Raw genomic sequence first — 14428 nt, forward strand, 5'->3', positions numbered from 1 at the left:
TTGGTGAGTCAAGAGCCTTTGGTGAGTCAAGAGCCTTGTCTAGAGCCTTTGGTGAGTCAAGAGCCTTGTCAAGAGCCTTCGGTGAGTCAAGAGCTTTTGGTGAGTCAAGAGCCTTTGGTGAGTCAGGAGTCTTGTCAAGAGCCTTCGGTGAGTCAAGAGCTTTCGGTGAGTCAAGAGCCTTTAGTGAGTCAAGAGTCTTGTCAAGAGCCTTCGGTGAGTCAAGAGTCTTGTCAAGAGCCTTCGGTGAGTCAAGAGTCTTGTCAAGAGCCTTCGGTGAGTCAAGAGTCTTGTCAAGAGCCTTTGGTGAGTCAAGAGCCTTTGGTGAATCAAGGGCCTTTGGTGAATCAAGAGCCTTTGGTGAGTCAAGAGCCTTTGGTGAGTCAAGAGCCTTTGGTGAGTCAAGAGCCTTTGGTGCGTCAAGAACCTTTGGTGAGTTAAGAAGAGCCTTTTGTGAGTCAAGAGCCTTTGGTGAGTCAAGAGCCTTTGGTGAGTCAAAAGCCTTGTCAGGAGCTTTTGGTGAGTCAAGAGCCTTTGCTAATATAATATTATAACAAACAGAGTCAGGAGCTTGATGAGTCAAGAGCCTTTGGTGGGACAAGAGCCTTTGGTGAGTCAAGAGTCTTTGGTGAGTCAAAAGCCTTTGGTGAGTCAAGAGCCTTTGGTGAGTCAGGGGCCTTTGGTCAGTCAAATATAAAAATTAAATTAGCAAGATCACTTGATTGCTTAAATGGCAAATGTACCAAACAACCAAAAAACTAAAGAAAATGGCCAGAAAATAAAGTTTAAATAGCCCAAAAAATTAATTGATTTCACAATTGCGGAGCTGTACTCCGAAACGTTTTTTATTATAAGGACGAGTGAATTTTTTAGCTATTTTCTTTGCTTTTAAATTCTTTTATTAATTATCGATAATTGAGATGGATGCTACCACATTCCGTCCGATTAAATATTTGTAATTACCACGATTAGATTAGATACCTTTACCATCAAGTGCCCCAGCTTGCCCCTCGGAGTTCGACTGAACATGAACGTCACACAATTTCTACATAGAATAATTAATAATATAATGATAATAATAACAAGAACGTCTCATTACGTCATCATGCTCCCAAGTCTGTCCCTTGACGTTCGCCTGAACCAGAACTTTCTGTATTAATTAATTGCTTCATAGAATAATTAATAATAAAATAATAATGCAGTAATAAGAAGAAGGTCTCACCACATGGTCAGGTTGCCAAGTCTGTCCCTTGAAGTTCGCCTGACCTAGAACGCTTCGTATTAATTATTTGCTTCGTAAAATAATTAATAATAATAATGCAATGATAATAGTAAGAATGTCTCATCACATGATCAGGTAGGGAAGTGTTCCCCAAGCACGGTGGGGCCAGGCGGGCAGACAGCGCGCAAGGGGCTTCAGGAACTGCTGGCTACACTCCTCCCCCCCGACGACTGCAAGCTTCCCCCCGCCCTCATCCTCATTGATGCCTCCCCTGAAGGTGGGGAATGTTACTTGATATTGTGTTAATATGAAGGTATCTGAAGGTTTAATTAATATAAAGTGATTTGAAGATTTAAATAATATAAAGTGATCTGAAGGTTTAATTAATATAAAGTGATTTGAAGGTGCACCGTTTTAAATAATACATAATATTGCTGCCTAGCATAATATTGCTGCCGTGCATAATATTGCTGCCTAGCATAGTATTGCTGCCTAGCATAATATTGCTGCCAAGCATAATATTGCTGCCTAGCATAATATTGCTGCCAAGCATAATATTGCTGCCTAGCATAATATTGCTGCCTAGCATAATATTGCTGCCGTGCATAATATTGAAGGTGAGGAATGTTACTTTCTATTGCATTAATATGAAGGAATCTGAAGGCGCCCAAATATTATATAAAGCAGGCTTGATTAAAGACAAAGAATTTGTTATATTGTAGATTTTCCATTCATTATTTCGGTATATGAAACAATATTTGTGGTTGACGTTGGTAAATGGAAAATCAGCGTACCGAATGAAATATTACATTGTATTGCTTGAAAATGAATATATTTAATGATCTTGCACGAAGGTTCACAAAGAATTAATTTTGATCGAAAATAATGCATAGCGAAGAATTTCCGATCTTAATTAATCCCGAATAAATTCATGCAGATCGGAAAAATAACACAAATGGATAAGCTTACCTGAAGGATATTTAAGTAGACGCTAGAACTCTCCACATAGATTTAGATAGTTTAGAACTCTCCACATATATTTAGATAGTTTAGAACTCTCCACATAGATTTATATAGTTTAGAACTCTCCACATGGATTTATATAGTTTAGAACTCTCCTCCACATGGATTTATATAGTTTAGAACTCTCCACATGGATTCATATAGTTATCAGATTATCGCTATATTATTGGTGCATTAAAAATTTAAAAATTCTTTACGCTGGTGAGAATTATAGTTTCTTTGTTGACTAAATGTGGCTGATATTATAGATAATGCTCCAGAAGTAATGTTAGCCGAATTATAGAATTTAATTAATATCGCTGCAGGAATGTTTGCTGCGTTAAAATACTTAGTAAATAATGTTTCACGAATAATGTTGTTGAATTATAATGTTAGTTGACCAATGTTGCTGGAATAATGTTTGTTTTAATTGAGTTATAGCGTTAGTTGACTAATGCTGCAGTGTTAATGTATCGTGCATTATAAAATTCGATGAACAATGCAGGTGTATTGTTCGTTGATTCATGATGAATAATGCTCCAGGAGTAATATATGATAGATTATATTATAATGTTAGTTGACTAATGCAGTAGTATTGTTAGTTATAATAATATTATAACATATGTTAAGTAACTGCACAGGAAGCGAGATACTCCGGAGCTCCAGGAGTAACGCTGCATGATTAATCTTTCTTGCATGATATTTAATGAACAACGCCGTATGAGTATTGTATCTTGATTTATGATGAATAATGCTCCAGGAGTAATATTTGTTAGATTATGCATAATGTTGTTGACTAGTTGACTACTAATAATGCTAAGTTGACTACTAATGCAACAGTAGTAATGTTTATTATACTAATGTTATAATAATTGATAACTAACGGTACAGGAAGGTAGGTAGATACTCCAGAGCTTCAAAAGTAATATTTGTTAGATTATATTATAATGTTAGTTAATGCTGCAATAGCAATATTCATTATAATAATATTATAATATTTGATAACTAACGTACAGGAAGCGAGAGATTCCAAAGCTTCAGGACTAATATTTGTTAAATTATATTTTAATGCTAGTTGACTAATGCAGTAGTTTTGTTATAATATTTGATAACTAACGTACAGGAAGCGAGATACCTAGGTACTCCAGAGCTTCAGGAATAATATTTGTTGAATCATAATGAACAATGTTTCAGGAGTAATATTTATTAGATTATATTATAATGTTAGTTGACTAATGCTGCAGTAGTAATGTTAGTTATAATATAATAATATTATAACATATATTAACGACCGATACAGGAAGCGAGAGCAGCAACAGCGGGCACCAGAGTCTAGCAGCAGTTATAAGATTATGTTATAATGTTAGTTGACTAATGCTGCTGTAGTAATGTTAGTTACAATAATATTATATTATAATATTAACTACCTGTACAGGAAGTGAGAGCAGCAACAGCGGACACCAGAGTCTGGCAGCAGTTATAAGATTATGTTATAATGTTAGTTGACTAATGCAGCAGTAGTAATGTTAGTTACAATAATATTATATTATATATTAACTACCTGTACAGGAAGTGAGAGCAGCAACAGCGGACACCAGAGTCTGGCAGCAGTTATAAGATTATATTATAATGTTAGTTGACTAATGCTGCTGTAGTAATGTTAGTTACAATAATATTATATTATAATATCAGCTACCTGTACAGGAAGTGAGAGCAGCAACAGCGGTCACCAGAGTCTGGCAGCAGTTATAAGATTATATTATAATGTTAGTTGACTAATGCAGCAGTAGTAATGTTAGTTATAATAATATTATATTATATATTAACTACCTGTACAGGAAGCGAGAGCAGCAACAGCGGGCACCAGAGTCTGGCAGCAGTTATAAGATTATATTATAATGTTAGTTGACTAATGCAAATGCTGCTGTAGTAATGTTAGTTATAATAATATTATATTATATGTTAACTACCTGTACAGGAAGCGAGAGCAGCAACAGCGGGCACCAGAGTCTAGCAGCAGCGCTGAGCGGTGCAGGGCTGTCTGTGGTCACCACCACCTCCGCTGCTGATGTCAGGGCCACCGTCCAGCATATCATTAACAAACTCCAGAAATTGTTAGTATATTTGTGATGATATTGCTAGTTCAGCTTAATAATTGTTAATTTTATAATTAGCAATTTAACAATTCCAGAATTGTCAATTCAATAATTGTCAATTTAAACATCAATTCAATAATTCTCAATTTAAGAATCATAAATTCAAGAATTGTCTATTCAAGAATTATCTATTCAAAAACTTTCTATTTAAGAATTGTCAATTCAATAATTTTCCCATCAAGAATTTTCAATTCAAGAGTTGTCAATATTATAATTGTCAATTTAATAATTGCAACTTCAAGATTTTTTGCTTAATTGACAATTAGAAGCAAAGAAAACGCCTTGTAAATCATCTTTTTCGAAAAAACGTTTAAATGGAGTTAGTCGCCAAAACATGTTTGACTAAGATACGATGATGACTAAAAGAAAAAAAAAACAATGATGTTATTTAATTTCAATGAGAATCTTGAAAAGCCTTGAATCCTATAAATGGCGCATGGGAACGTTTTTGATCATTCCTCAAGTAATGAAGGTCTAACTTATTTTAATTGATGTACAATAGCGGAATTTAATCGGTATAGATTTAATTGTTGCTAAGCTGCGTATTTCTTTCTATGTTAGCTCAGCTGTATTTATTCATATCATTGCTTCTGTTATATAAATTCTAATTTTAATGATATTTTGAATATTAGTACAGCTATTTTCACACTTTGCTATAACTTCGATGATGTAAATTTCCATTTTCTTTACGCGATAAATTCGATAATGTCAGCTCTTATTTTCTCTCTACGCGATTGTTTCTATTTAATTTAATTTAAATTTTTAATCTATATTTTGATTGATATTTTGTGCAGTTGCTACGCGATAACTTTGATAATGTCAGCTCTTATTTTCTCTATGCGATAATTTCTATTCAACTTAATTATAATTTGTAATCTATATTTTAATTGATATTTCGTGCAATTTCTATTTAATTTAATTTAATTTGTAACCTAGATTTTAATTGATATTTTGTGCAGTTGCAACAGCAACGCTAAGGCGCCAGGTCCGATGAAGGTGGTGATGGTTGGGTCTGACCCTTACATTAACAGCGTCCTCAGGCCTTACGTGACGGACTTCTCCCTCAGACCTCCGGACTTCCTCAACCACATCCGCTTCCTTATTGTGCCCTTAGGTAAGTCGGGACTTTGCCCTCGCAAAAAATTATTAGTATCATTTGAATGAATTATTTTCAGTAATTAGTCATTCATTAATTTCATTAAATTTCGTCGATTAATCATTAATGAATGTCATGAATTAATGGTCCCAGGCGGCGTGTCTAGCCTAGCCAAGTACGGTATATTTATTTTGTTCATTATTATACCTATATACTTATCATTTGAATGAATTATTCTCATTAATTAATGACAAACTAATGGTACCAGGCGGCGTGTCTAGCCTGGCCAAGTACGGTATATTTATTTTGTTCATTATTATACCTATATACGTATCATTTGAATGAATTATTCTCATTAATTAATGACAAACTAATGGTCCCAGGCGGCGTGTCTAGCCTGGCCAAGTATATTTATTGTATTGTATATTATTCCTACCATTAGAATATTCTCATTCATTAATAATAATAATAAAGTAATTAATTTCATTAATTATTCATTAATTAATGACAAACTAATGGTCCCAGGCGGCGTGTCTAGCCTCGCCAAGTACCTGGGCAGCGTAGACAGCCGCTACGGCGCGAGCTTCGTGTCCGAGTGCTGGCGTGAGGCCCGGGACCGCTGGGAGCCTCAGGACGTGACCGAGGCCGTCAATAGGATTAATCGTTACCTCACTCATGCCCTCAGCACCTTACATCTCCCCATCGCTGAGGCCATGCTCACCTACAAGGATAAAGGGTGAGTAATTATTACCTAGTACTCACTATCTAGTAATGCGTACCTATAAGTACTCATTATCTAGTAATCATTACCTCATAGTCATCACCTCGTACTCATCACCTCGTAATCATTACTACCTTACTACTGACACCCTCGGCACCCTGTACCTCCTTGGCATTTAAATCACATGACTTGATGTTGATTTCCATCCTGATCTATCTAAATTATTTATGACTGATGTTTTGATGTACATTATACGACGAAGGGATGCGTTCGATCCTAAACCCTGTAGCGGGAATGCCGCGTATGTAGTAGTATTAAAAATCATCTCTTTAGTGTGTATAGTTAAGCGTTAATTGCTGCAGCTTGTATCTATTTTTGAAAGCTCAAAAGGTTTCAGCTTCTATCTATTGTTGAATGCAAAGATCTATTCGATTTGAAATTAAAAAGCAAAGATCTATTCTATTTAAGAACCTCGGACAATTCATTTCTGTACTAGATAATCTACAATCTTGCTGATTTTCTTTGTGGGGCGCAATCAGGCGTCTTTTCAGTATTCAACGATTTCCGTCGCCATCTAGCCAGTAAAGTCTGATGTTTGTAACTCCGTCAGCCAATCACTGACGGCTATCCAAGTTAAATCCACCAATTACAGACGATAAATCGGCCGCTAATTGTACTTAAGTCGCTACGTGTACTTAGATCGCTACGTGTACTTAGCCCAACACCTGCACTATAGGGCCGCTACGAGTATACTAAGGCCGCTATACGTGTAATCCCGCTACGTGTACTTAGGCCGTTATGTTTACTCCTACTGCTGTTATACATATATTAAGGCCGCTACGTGTTCTTGCTTGAGTTTCAAAATTTCGCCCCCAGGGCCTATACTTTCGAAACTCGCTAAGTGAACGTACTTAGCTTTATTTTCTTGTCTATGATTGGTGGATTTTGCTTGAAAGGCCGTCAATGATTGGCTGATGAACTTACGATCTCTTAACTGTTTTTAAAAGAGTGGCTTGAAAGGCCGTCAATGATTGGCTGATGAACTTACGATCTCTTAACTTTTTTGAAATTATACGCTCCTGTGCTCACCAAGATTTATTTCACCTCGTTGGATACGTTTGCTCGAAAGGGTTTTTCGTGCAGTGATATTTATGAACATTCATCGATAATTTTATAAATTTGCCGTGTTTCATTTAGGATTGAAAACATAGCAGAGCGTTACAAGCGGCTCTGAATCATGAACTTCTCCATCTCAGGAACGACAACGAGTCTTCACAAACGTTCATCCCGTTCTTGACTGACGTACGTCTGGGCTCTGGAGACGTAACTTCCACCTCTATTGATCTCGATGACGTTCCTGTCATGCCTTCTTCCACTGTCTCTTCCACCGCAACCTCGTCCCAGCCATCCAGCTCCACCAATTTGGTGAACTTGGCTTCCACCCCACCGTCCCTGACCGCAGGATTTGGGGGCAGCGGAAATCCTGCAGGATTTAACTCCGCATCCGCCGCGGCAACTTCCGCAAATTCGTCTGGAGGTGAAGCATATTTTTACATAACTGCTATATGAAATATGGTTTTCAGATTACTGCTATACGAAATATAGTCTTTACATAGGTAAAGCATAGTATTCAGATAACTGCTATATGAAATATAGTTTTCAGATTTTTTCTGCATAATATATAGTTTTTAGATCACTGCTATATGAAATATAGTTTTCAGATTACTGCTATATGAAATATAGTTTTCAGATAAATGCTATGTGGAATATAGTTTTCAGATAACTGCTATATGAAATATAGTCTTTACATAGGTAAAACATAGTATTCAGATAACTGCTATACGAAATATAGTTTTCATATAACTGCTATATGAAACATAGTTTTCAGATAACTGCTAAATGGAATATAGTTTTCAGATAACTGCTATGTGGAATATAGTTTTTAAATAACTACTATGTGAAATATAGTTTTCAGATTACTGCTATATGAAATATAGTATTCAGATAACTGTCACATGAAATATAGTTTTCAGATAAATGCTATATAATATATAGTTTTCAGATAACTGCTATGTGAACGATAGTTTTTACACAACTGCTATATGAAATATAGTTTTAAAATAACTGCTATAGGAAATATAGTTTTCAGATAAATGCTATAGGAAATATAATTTTCAGATAAAATCCTATGCATGCGAAATATTGTTTTCAGATACGTAACTACTATATGAAACGTAGTCTTCAGATAACTGCTAGCCATTATAGCTATTAAAAAATATTTAGGCTCTTCTGCCGAATTTTCGATTAAAATCCCTTAATACGGATTTCGTACAACTGAGAGAAGTATTGCAGAGGAATTTTATTTTTGAACTGATTAGTTTCAACTACTTGAGAGCATAATTTCTATATTATCAGTAAATTCCTTCCTTCATATTAAACTTCTCGAGATCGTCAAGTTCAAAATAGACAATGAAACTGTACAATTATTGTTTATTATTTGCATAGATTTAAATTGTCAGGTATTATATTATAAGGTATTGTATTATTAGGTATTATGTTTTTAAAACCGCGTTACCAGATAGAACGTCAAACGGGCCAATATAAGCGTCAGAAGATGCTCGTGAGCGGCCTTGAAAAATACTCTTATTATTAGTATTATTATTAGTATTATACGATCTCGATAAAATTATTAGTACCTATTCTACTATCGCAGTCGCTGAATATTATTAGTATCCTGTTGTCTCTGTAAAAATAGTAGTATTCTACGATCACAGCCGCTCAATATTATTAGTATTCTTTGGTTCCCGTAAAATTATTAGCATTCTACTATCTCGGCCGCTAAAAATTGTCGGTATTATGTTTGTAGCAAATATCCTCAACCCCATACAGGTGGGAGTGCGTTGGTAGGGAGCACAGGCAGTTCCCCAGGCATGGGGAGCGTCTTATCTTCATCCCAAGGCATCCCCATACATGGGGCAGACAAGACTAGTCGAGAGAACACCGTCACTCCCCCCAGCTCCCCCAATATCAACACTTTCCACCTCCCTTCGTAAGCCTATTTACTTATATAACATATTATTTTATCATGAGAATTGTTAATTTTACCAAAGAATTTTTATATTAGGAAGAAAATTTGTATTTTATGAAGAGAATTTTTATTTTAACAACAAAATTTTATTTTATCTACAAAATTTTTATTTTAACAACGGAATTTTTATTTTATCAATTAAGCTTATATTTTATCATGAGAATTTTTAATTTGACAACAGAATTTTATTTTATCAAGAAAATTCTTATTTTAAAAATATAATTTTTATTTATGAAGGAAATTTGTATTTTATCAATAAATTCTCATTTTAACTACGGAATTTTTATTTTCTGAATAAAATTGTTATTTTATCAATTACACTGGTATTTTGTTTTCAGTACGCGCACAATGTCGGAGAGCGAGGCGCTGGAGCTACAGATCGAGACTACAGCACTCGCACGATGTCCGAGAGGCAGACGCTGGACTTTATTCATTATAAATGCCCTCTACTATCAATTTTATTAATATTGTTAACAATATAATTGATTTAATGATAATTATTTATATTACAGCACGCGCACAATGTCAGAGAGCGAGGCGCTGGAGCTACAGATCGACTACTGGCTGCTAATATATAGCATAATTACTTTAATGATAATTATTTATATTACAGCACACGCACAATGTCAGAGAGCGAGGCCCTGGAGCTACAGATCGACTACTGGCTGCTAATATATAGCATAATTACTTTAATGATAATTATTTATATTACAGCACACGCACAATGNTGTCACTGGTGGGGACTTGCTTTGTGTTGTTATCTAAGTAAACTAGCACCAAGTCCACTCCTTTGCTTTGTGCTGTTATTTTAGTAAACTTTCTCTAATATGGACTTGTCAAGTTATATATATTTTTACTTTTTTTCTCTAAGCAAACTAGTTCTCGCCATTACCCTGTCATATATTTTTGCCGTTAGCTTGTGTGTTTAAGGCGTCACTAATGCAGATTTGAGTTTTGGTTTTCAGCTCAAAATTTTTCCTTCCATACTCTTGTACGTAAATCGACAAAATGCCCCATACTAGCCCAGTCCAATCATTTTTAGTGCATTTTCTCATTTATGAAAAAAATGCACTATTGTGCTCGCCATGTCCAGATGTGTATAAGAGACTCCTCCAGAGACGCGCCCGTCTCAGGGCTCACCTTCTCCTACGCCACCAAGGAAAATAAGAAGCGAAGTGCGCTACTTTACTTCTATTTTAATTAATTATAATCATTAATTTAATTAATTATAATTAATTATAATCACTTTCTCCTACGCCACCAAGGAAAATAAAAAGCGAAGTGCGCTACTTGACTGTTATTTTAATTAATTATAATCATTAATTTAATTAATTATAATTAATTATAATCACTTTCTCCTACGCCACCAAGGAAAATAAGAAGCGAAGTGCGCTACTTTACTGTTACTTTAATATTAAAATTCATATTAAATCTTTGATATGGACATAATAAGGACATATTCAATATTGATAAGATTATAATAATAATTCATAATAAATCTTTGATAAGTACATAATGACATATTAAATATTAATAAGATTATAATAATAATTTATATTAAATCTTTGATATGAACATAATAAGGACATATTAAATATTAATAAGATTATAATAATAATTCATATTAAATCTTTGATACGGACATAATGGTGAGATATAAGGAATTAATAATTTATTTAATTTAACGCTTTGCTATAATTTTTGAAGCAATAAATGCCAGTATGAAACTCGTGTTAACCTGATTGGTTTAATCCTTTCGCGGGCCATTTCTTAGAAGTTACAATGATTGGTAACTTCAAATCTCGGAAAATACCCATATGGTTTATGTTATCATGCCTTTGTTAATTGCCAATCATCTGACCATTCATCCATGCGTAGCATCATCTCCTACAAATAAAAAATAAAGTAAAAGATGATTAAAGTGAAGTTAATCTTGATCACTTAACCATTATTCTTGAAGCGATAGATGCAAGGATGATATTGAAGTTAATGTGGGGGGGCTTAACTAACTAAAATTTAAGTGACGTAACTAACTTTATTAACTTATATAACTAAATTATTAATACGTCAATAATTAATTGATATAATGTACCGTCAATTAATAACTTAACTAAAATAGAATTAACTGATTTTTTATTTGCAGTCATGCGTCTGGGCAAGAAGAAAGAGCGGGAGCGCGAGAGCGAGAGTCGGCGCGATGTTGTGGACGGTGTTACGCGCGTCCTGGCGAGCACCAAGTCCACTCCTGTCACTGGTGGGGACTTGCTTTGTCTTGTTATCTAAGTAAACTAGCACCAAGTCCACTCCCGTCACTGGTGGGGACTTGCTTTGTCTTGTTATCTAAGTAAACTAGCACCAAGTCCACTCCTGTCACTGGTGGGGACTTGCTTTGTCTTGTTATCTGAGTAAACTAGCACCAAGTCCACTCCCGTCACTGGTGGGGACTTGCTTTGTCTTGTTATCTAAGTAAACTAGCACCAAGTCCACTCCTGTCACTGGTGGNGTCACGATTGACCACAAGTTCTCTTTTCAGTCACGATTGACCAAGTTCTCATATCAATCACGATTGACCAAGTTCTCTTTTTAGTCACGATTAACCAAGTTCTCTTTTCAGTCACGATTAACCAAAAGTTCTCTTTTCTGTACGAATGACCAAAATCTCTTTTCAGTCTCTATTGACCCCAAGTTCTCTTTTCAGTCACGATTGACCAAGTTCTCTTTTCAGTAACGAGTGACCAAGTTTTCTTTTCAGTCACGATTGACCCCAAGTTCTCTTTTCAGTCACGATTGACCACAAGTTCTCTTTTCAGTCACGATTGACCAAGTTTTCTTTTCAGTCACGATTGATCCCAAGTTCTCTTTTCAGTCACGATTAACCAAAAGTTCTCTTTTCAGTCACGATTAACCAAGTTCTCTTTTCAGTCACTATTGACCAAATTCTCTTTTCAGTCACGATTGACACAAAGTTCTCTTTTCAGTCACGATTAACCAAATTCTCTTTTCAGTCACTATTGACCAAATTCTCTTTTCAGTCACGATTAACCCCAAGTTCTCTTTTCAGTCACGATTGACCAAGTTCTCTTTTCAGTCAAGATTGACCAAGTTCTCTTTTCAGTCACGATTGACCAAGTTCTCTTTTCAGTCACGATTGACTCCGTGGAGTGGCCGAACGTCAAGTTCTTCCAATTGTCTTCCCAGTGGCAGACTCAAGTCAAGACTTTCCCTGTCTGCCTCTTCAATCTCCAGTCGTCTAATTTTGGCGGCGATAAAATTTAAGCCATTAAAGCTGGTCTTGGTCCAATATTTCCCTATTTTTTATCCAATTTATCCCTATTTTTTATCCAATATTTCCTTCAGACTTAAGTGTGAAGCGGTCGTCCTCTTAATATGTGTTAATATGTGTTAATATTTCCACCTGAATGGTCGATTTGCTTGGGTAAATAAAATTAAATCGGAAATAAGGTCCAATTCCTTCGAGTATCTTAGAATAACCAATTCTTCGCTAAAATTTCAAGCCTAGGCAACGTTGGTTTAAGGTCATTTAAAAGTTGAAATTTTGTTTTTGATCGTTACTATCTGGATTTCGTTTACTTTCTAATCGAGGTTCTGTTTATGATCTCTGGTTTCGTTAAAAATTTTTAGTTTTACGATTTGCAAAAATTTTGCGGAAAAATGGGTCCAGGCTTTGCTGTACGTGTAGTTCTCAACAGTAGCAACCTTTATATGAGCTACGACGGCAACGTCAAAAGTAATCACGTTATTATAAAAATTGGATGAATGAATTTCTGAAAACTTCATATACAAATAAAGATTAGATCGTAAGATGTAAATTATGCACTAAGTTACGGGATTGTACTCACAAATGCCCCAGAAAATTGTTATCAAGAAAGAAACGTGGTAATTAAAATCTATTGTTGAGTACCAGCGCTTGTGTAAAAAATATCAACACGTTTAATTTTTTGCAAATATGGCAATTATTTTCAATGATGGACATTGATACTGTGCATCATCAGCCACATGAATTATATGAGATTTTGCAAAAACCGACACCATAGTTTGCGTATATAAAGTCTTGAGCGCAGTATGAAAAAAAGGCTCGCATTTGAGGTTTATTGCTGAGGTCCGTTACCTATTAAATTTATTGTCTATGGGTTTCAGGTATGCCACTATGCTGGTCAGCATATTTATTTAATTCCCGTCTTCGTGAAAAAATTTGCAAATGTGCTTCATAGAGCGCTATGCCTAAGAACAATATCAACTATGTTTAATTCGTTTGTTCTTTCACATTAGGCAAGCATGATCTCTTTCACTCTCGGAAAAAGCGTTCTTGTCATCGTATTGCTCGGAAATGCTTCAAAGTGAGTTTGGATGCAATGTTCTAATAAATTTTTAATTTGGCTTCGTTTTGATACGAATTATTGCAAACGTGAACATCGTACCTTCATATATGGCGTGGTCTGAATTCCAATTGACTTTTATATTATTAAATTTTTTGGAAAGCTTATACGTGAAATCTGGTAACGTGTTGCGTAAATCACGCATTATGATCTAATCGTTATTTGAGTGAACTTTTTGCTACAAGTTTAATAAATAAGTTCTAAGTAAAAATGAAAATAATGTCGACGTTGTTCCCGTTAATTATATTGTGGCCGCTGTTTATCTTGCTGTTAATAAATACATAGCTAGAACTGATAGTTTGCCTTGTCTTCGAACTATCAATCTTCTATGAGTCTTAACGGTTCAGGGCCTATACTTTCAAAAAAAAAAAGTTAAGAGATCGTAAGTTCATCAGCCAATCATTGACGGCCTTTCAAGCATAATCCACCAATCATGGACAAGAAAATAGAACATAAGTACTTACGTTCACTTAACGAATTTTGAAAGTATAGCCCCAGTTCACTAGTGACGTGATGTTGTACAACGACCTCGTTCTTAAGCTAAACTTTGTGTGGATGTCTTAGATTTAAATTGAGTTTGTGTCGACATTATTGCCTCTAGTTACATTTCGTCACTCAAATTAATTATGCTAAACTTTGTATGGATGTCTTAGATTTAAATTGAGTTTGTGTCGACATTATGGCCACTTGTACATTTCGTCACTCAAGTTAAGAGTGATTTATTTCATATTAATGATACTCCAAGAACA

General features: G+C 35.1%; 1 protein-coding gene across 1 annotated transcript in view; it reads left to right on the forward strand.

Moving 5' to 3' along the window:
* LOC108679762 (phosphofurin acidic cluster sorting protein 2) overlaps window positions 1-14056 on the forward strand; it is a 65905-nt gene extending 51849 nt beyond the window's left edge. The window contains exons 11-21 of the mRNA XM_047883627.1: window positions 1355-1496; window positions 3522-3587; window positions 4200-4335; window positions 5337-5491; window positions 5999-6209; window positions 7451-7731; window positions 9084-9243; window positions 9795-9819; window positions 10376-10457; window positions 11426-11536; window positions 12425-14056. Of these exons, the coding sequence (XP_047739583.1) occupies window positions 1355-1496; window positions 3522-3587; window positions 4200-4335; window positions 5337-5491; window positions 5999-6209; window positions 7451-7731; window positions 9084-9243; window positions 9795-9819; window positions 10376-10457; window positions 11426-11536; window positions 12425-12558 (1503 nt within the window). The 3' untranslated portion in view covers window positions 12559-14056. The remainder of the gene's footprint in view (window positions 1-1354; window positions 1497-3521; window positions 3588-4199; window positions 4336-5336; window positions 5492-5998; window positions 6210-7450; window positions 7732-9083; window positions 9244-9794; window positions 9820-10375; window positions 10458-11425; window positions 11537-12424) is intronic.
* Window positions 14057-14428: the final 372 nt, after the last annotated feature.

The sequence above is a fragment of the Hyalella azteca genome, unplaced genomic scaffold (assembly GCF_000764305.2).
Source record: "Hyalella azteca isolate HAZT.00-mixed unplaced genomic scaffold, Hazt_2.0.2 contig13348, whole genome shotgun sequence".
Classification (NCBI taxonomy): Eukaryota; Metazoa; Arthropoda; class Malacostraca; order Amphipoda; family Hyalellidae; genus Hyalella; species Hyalella azteca.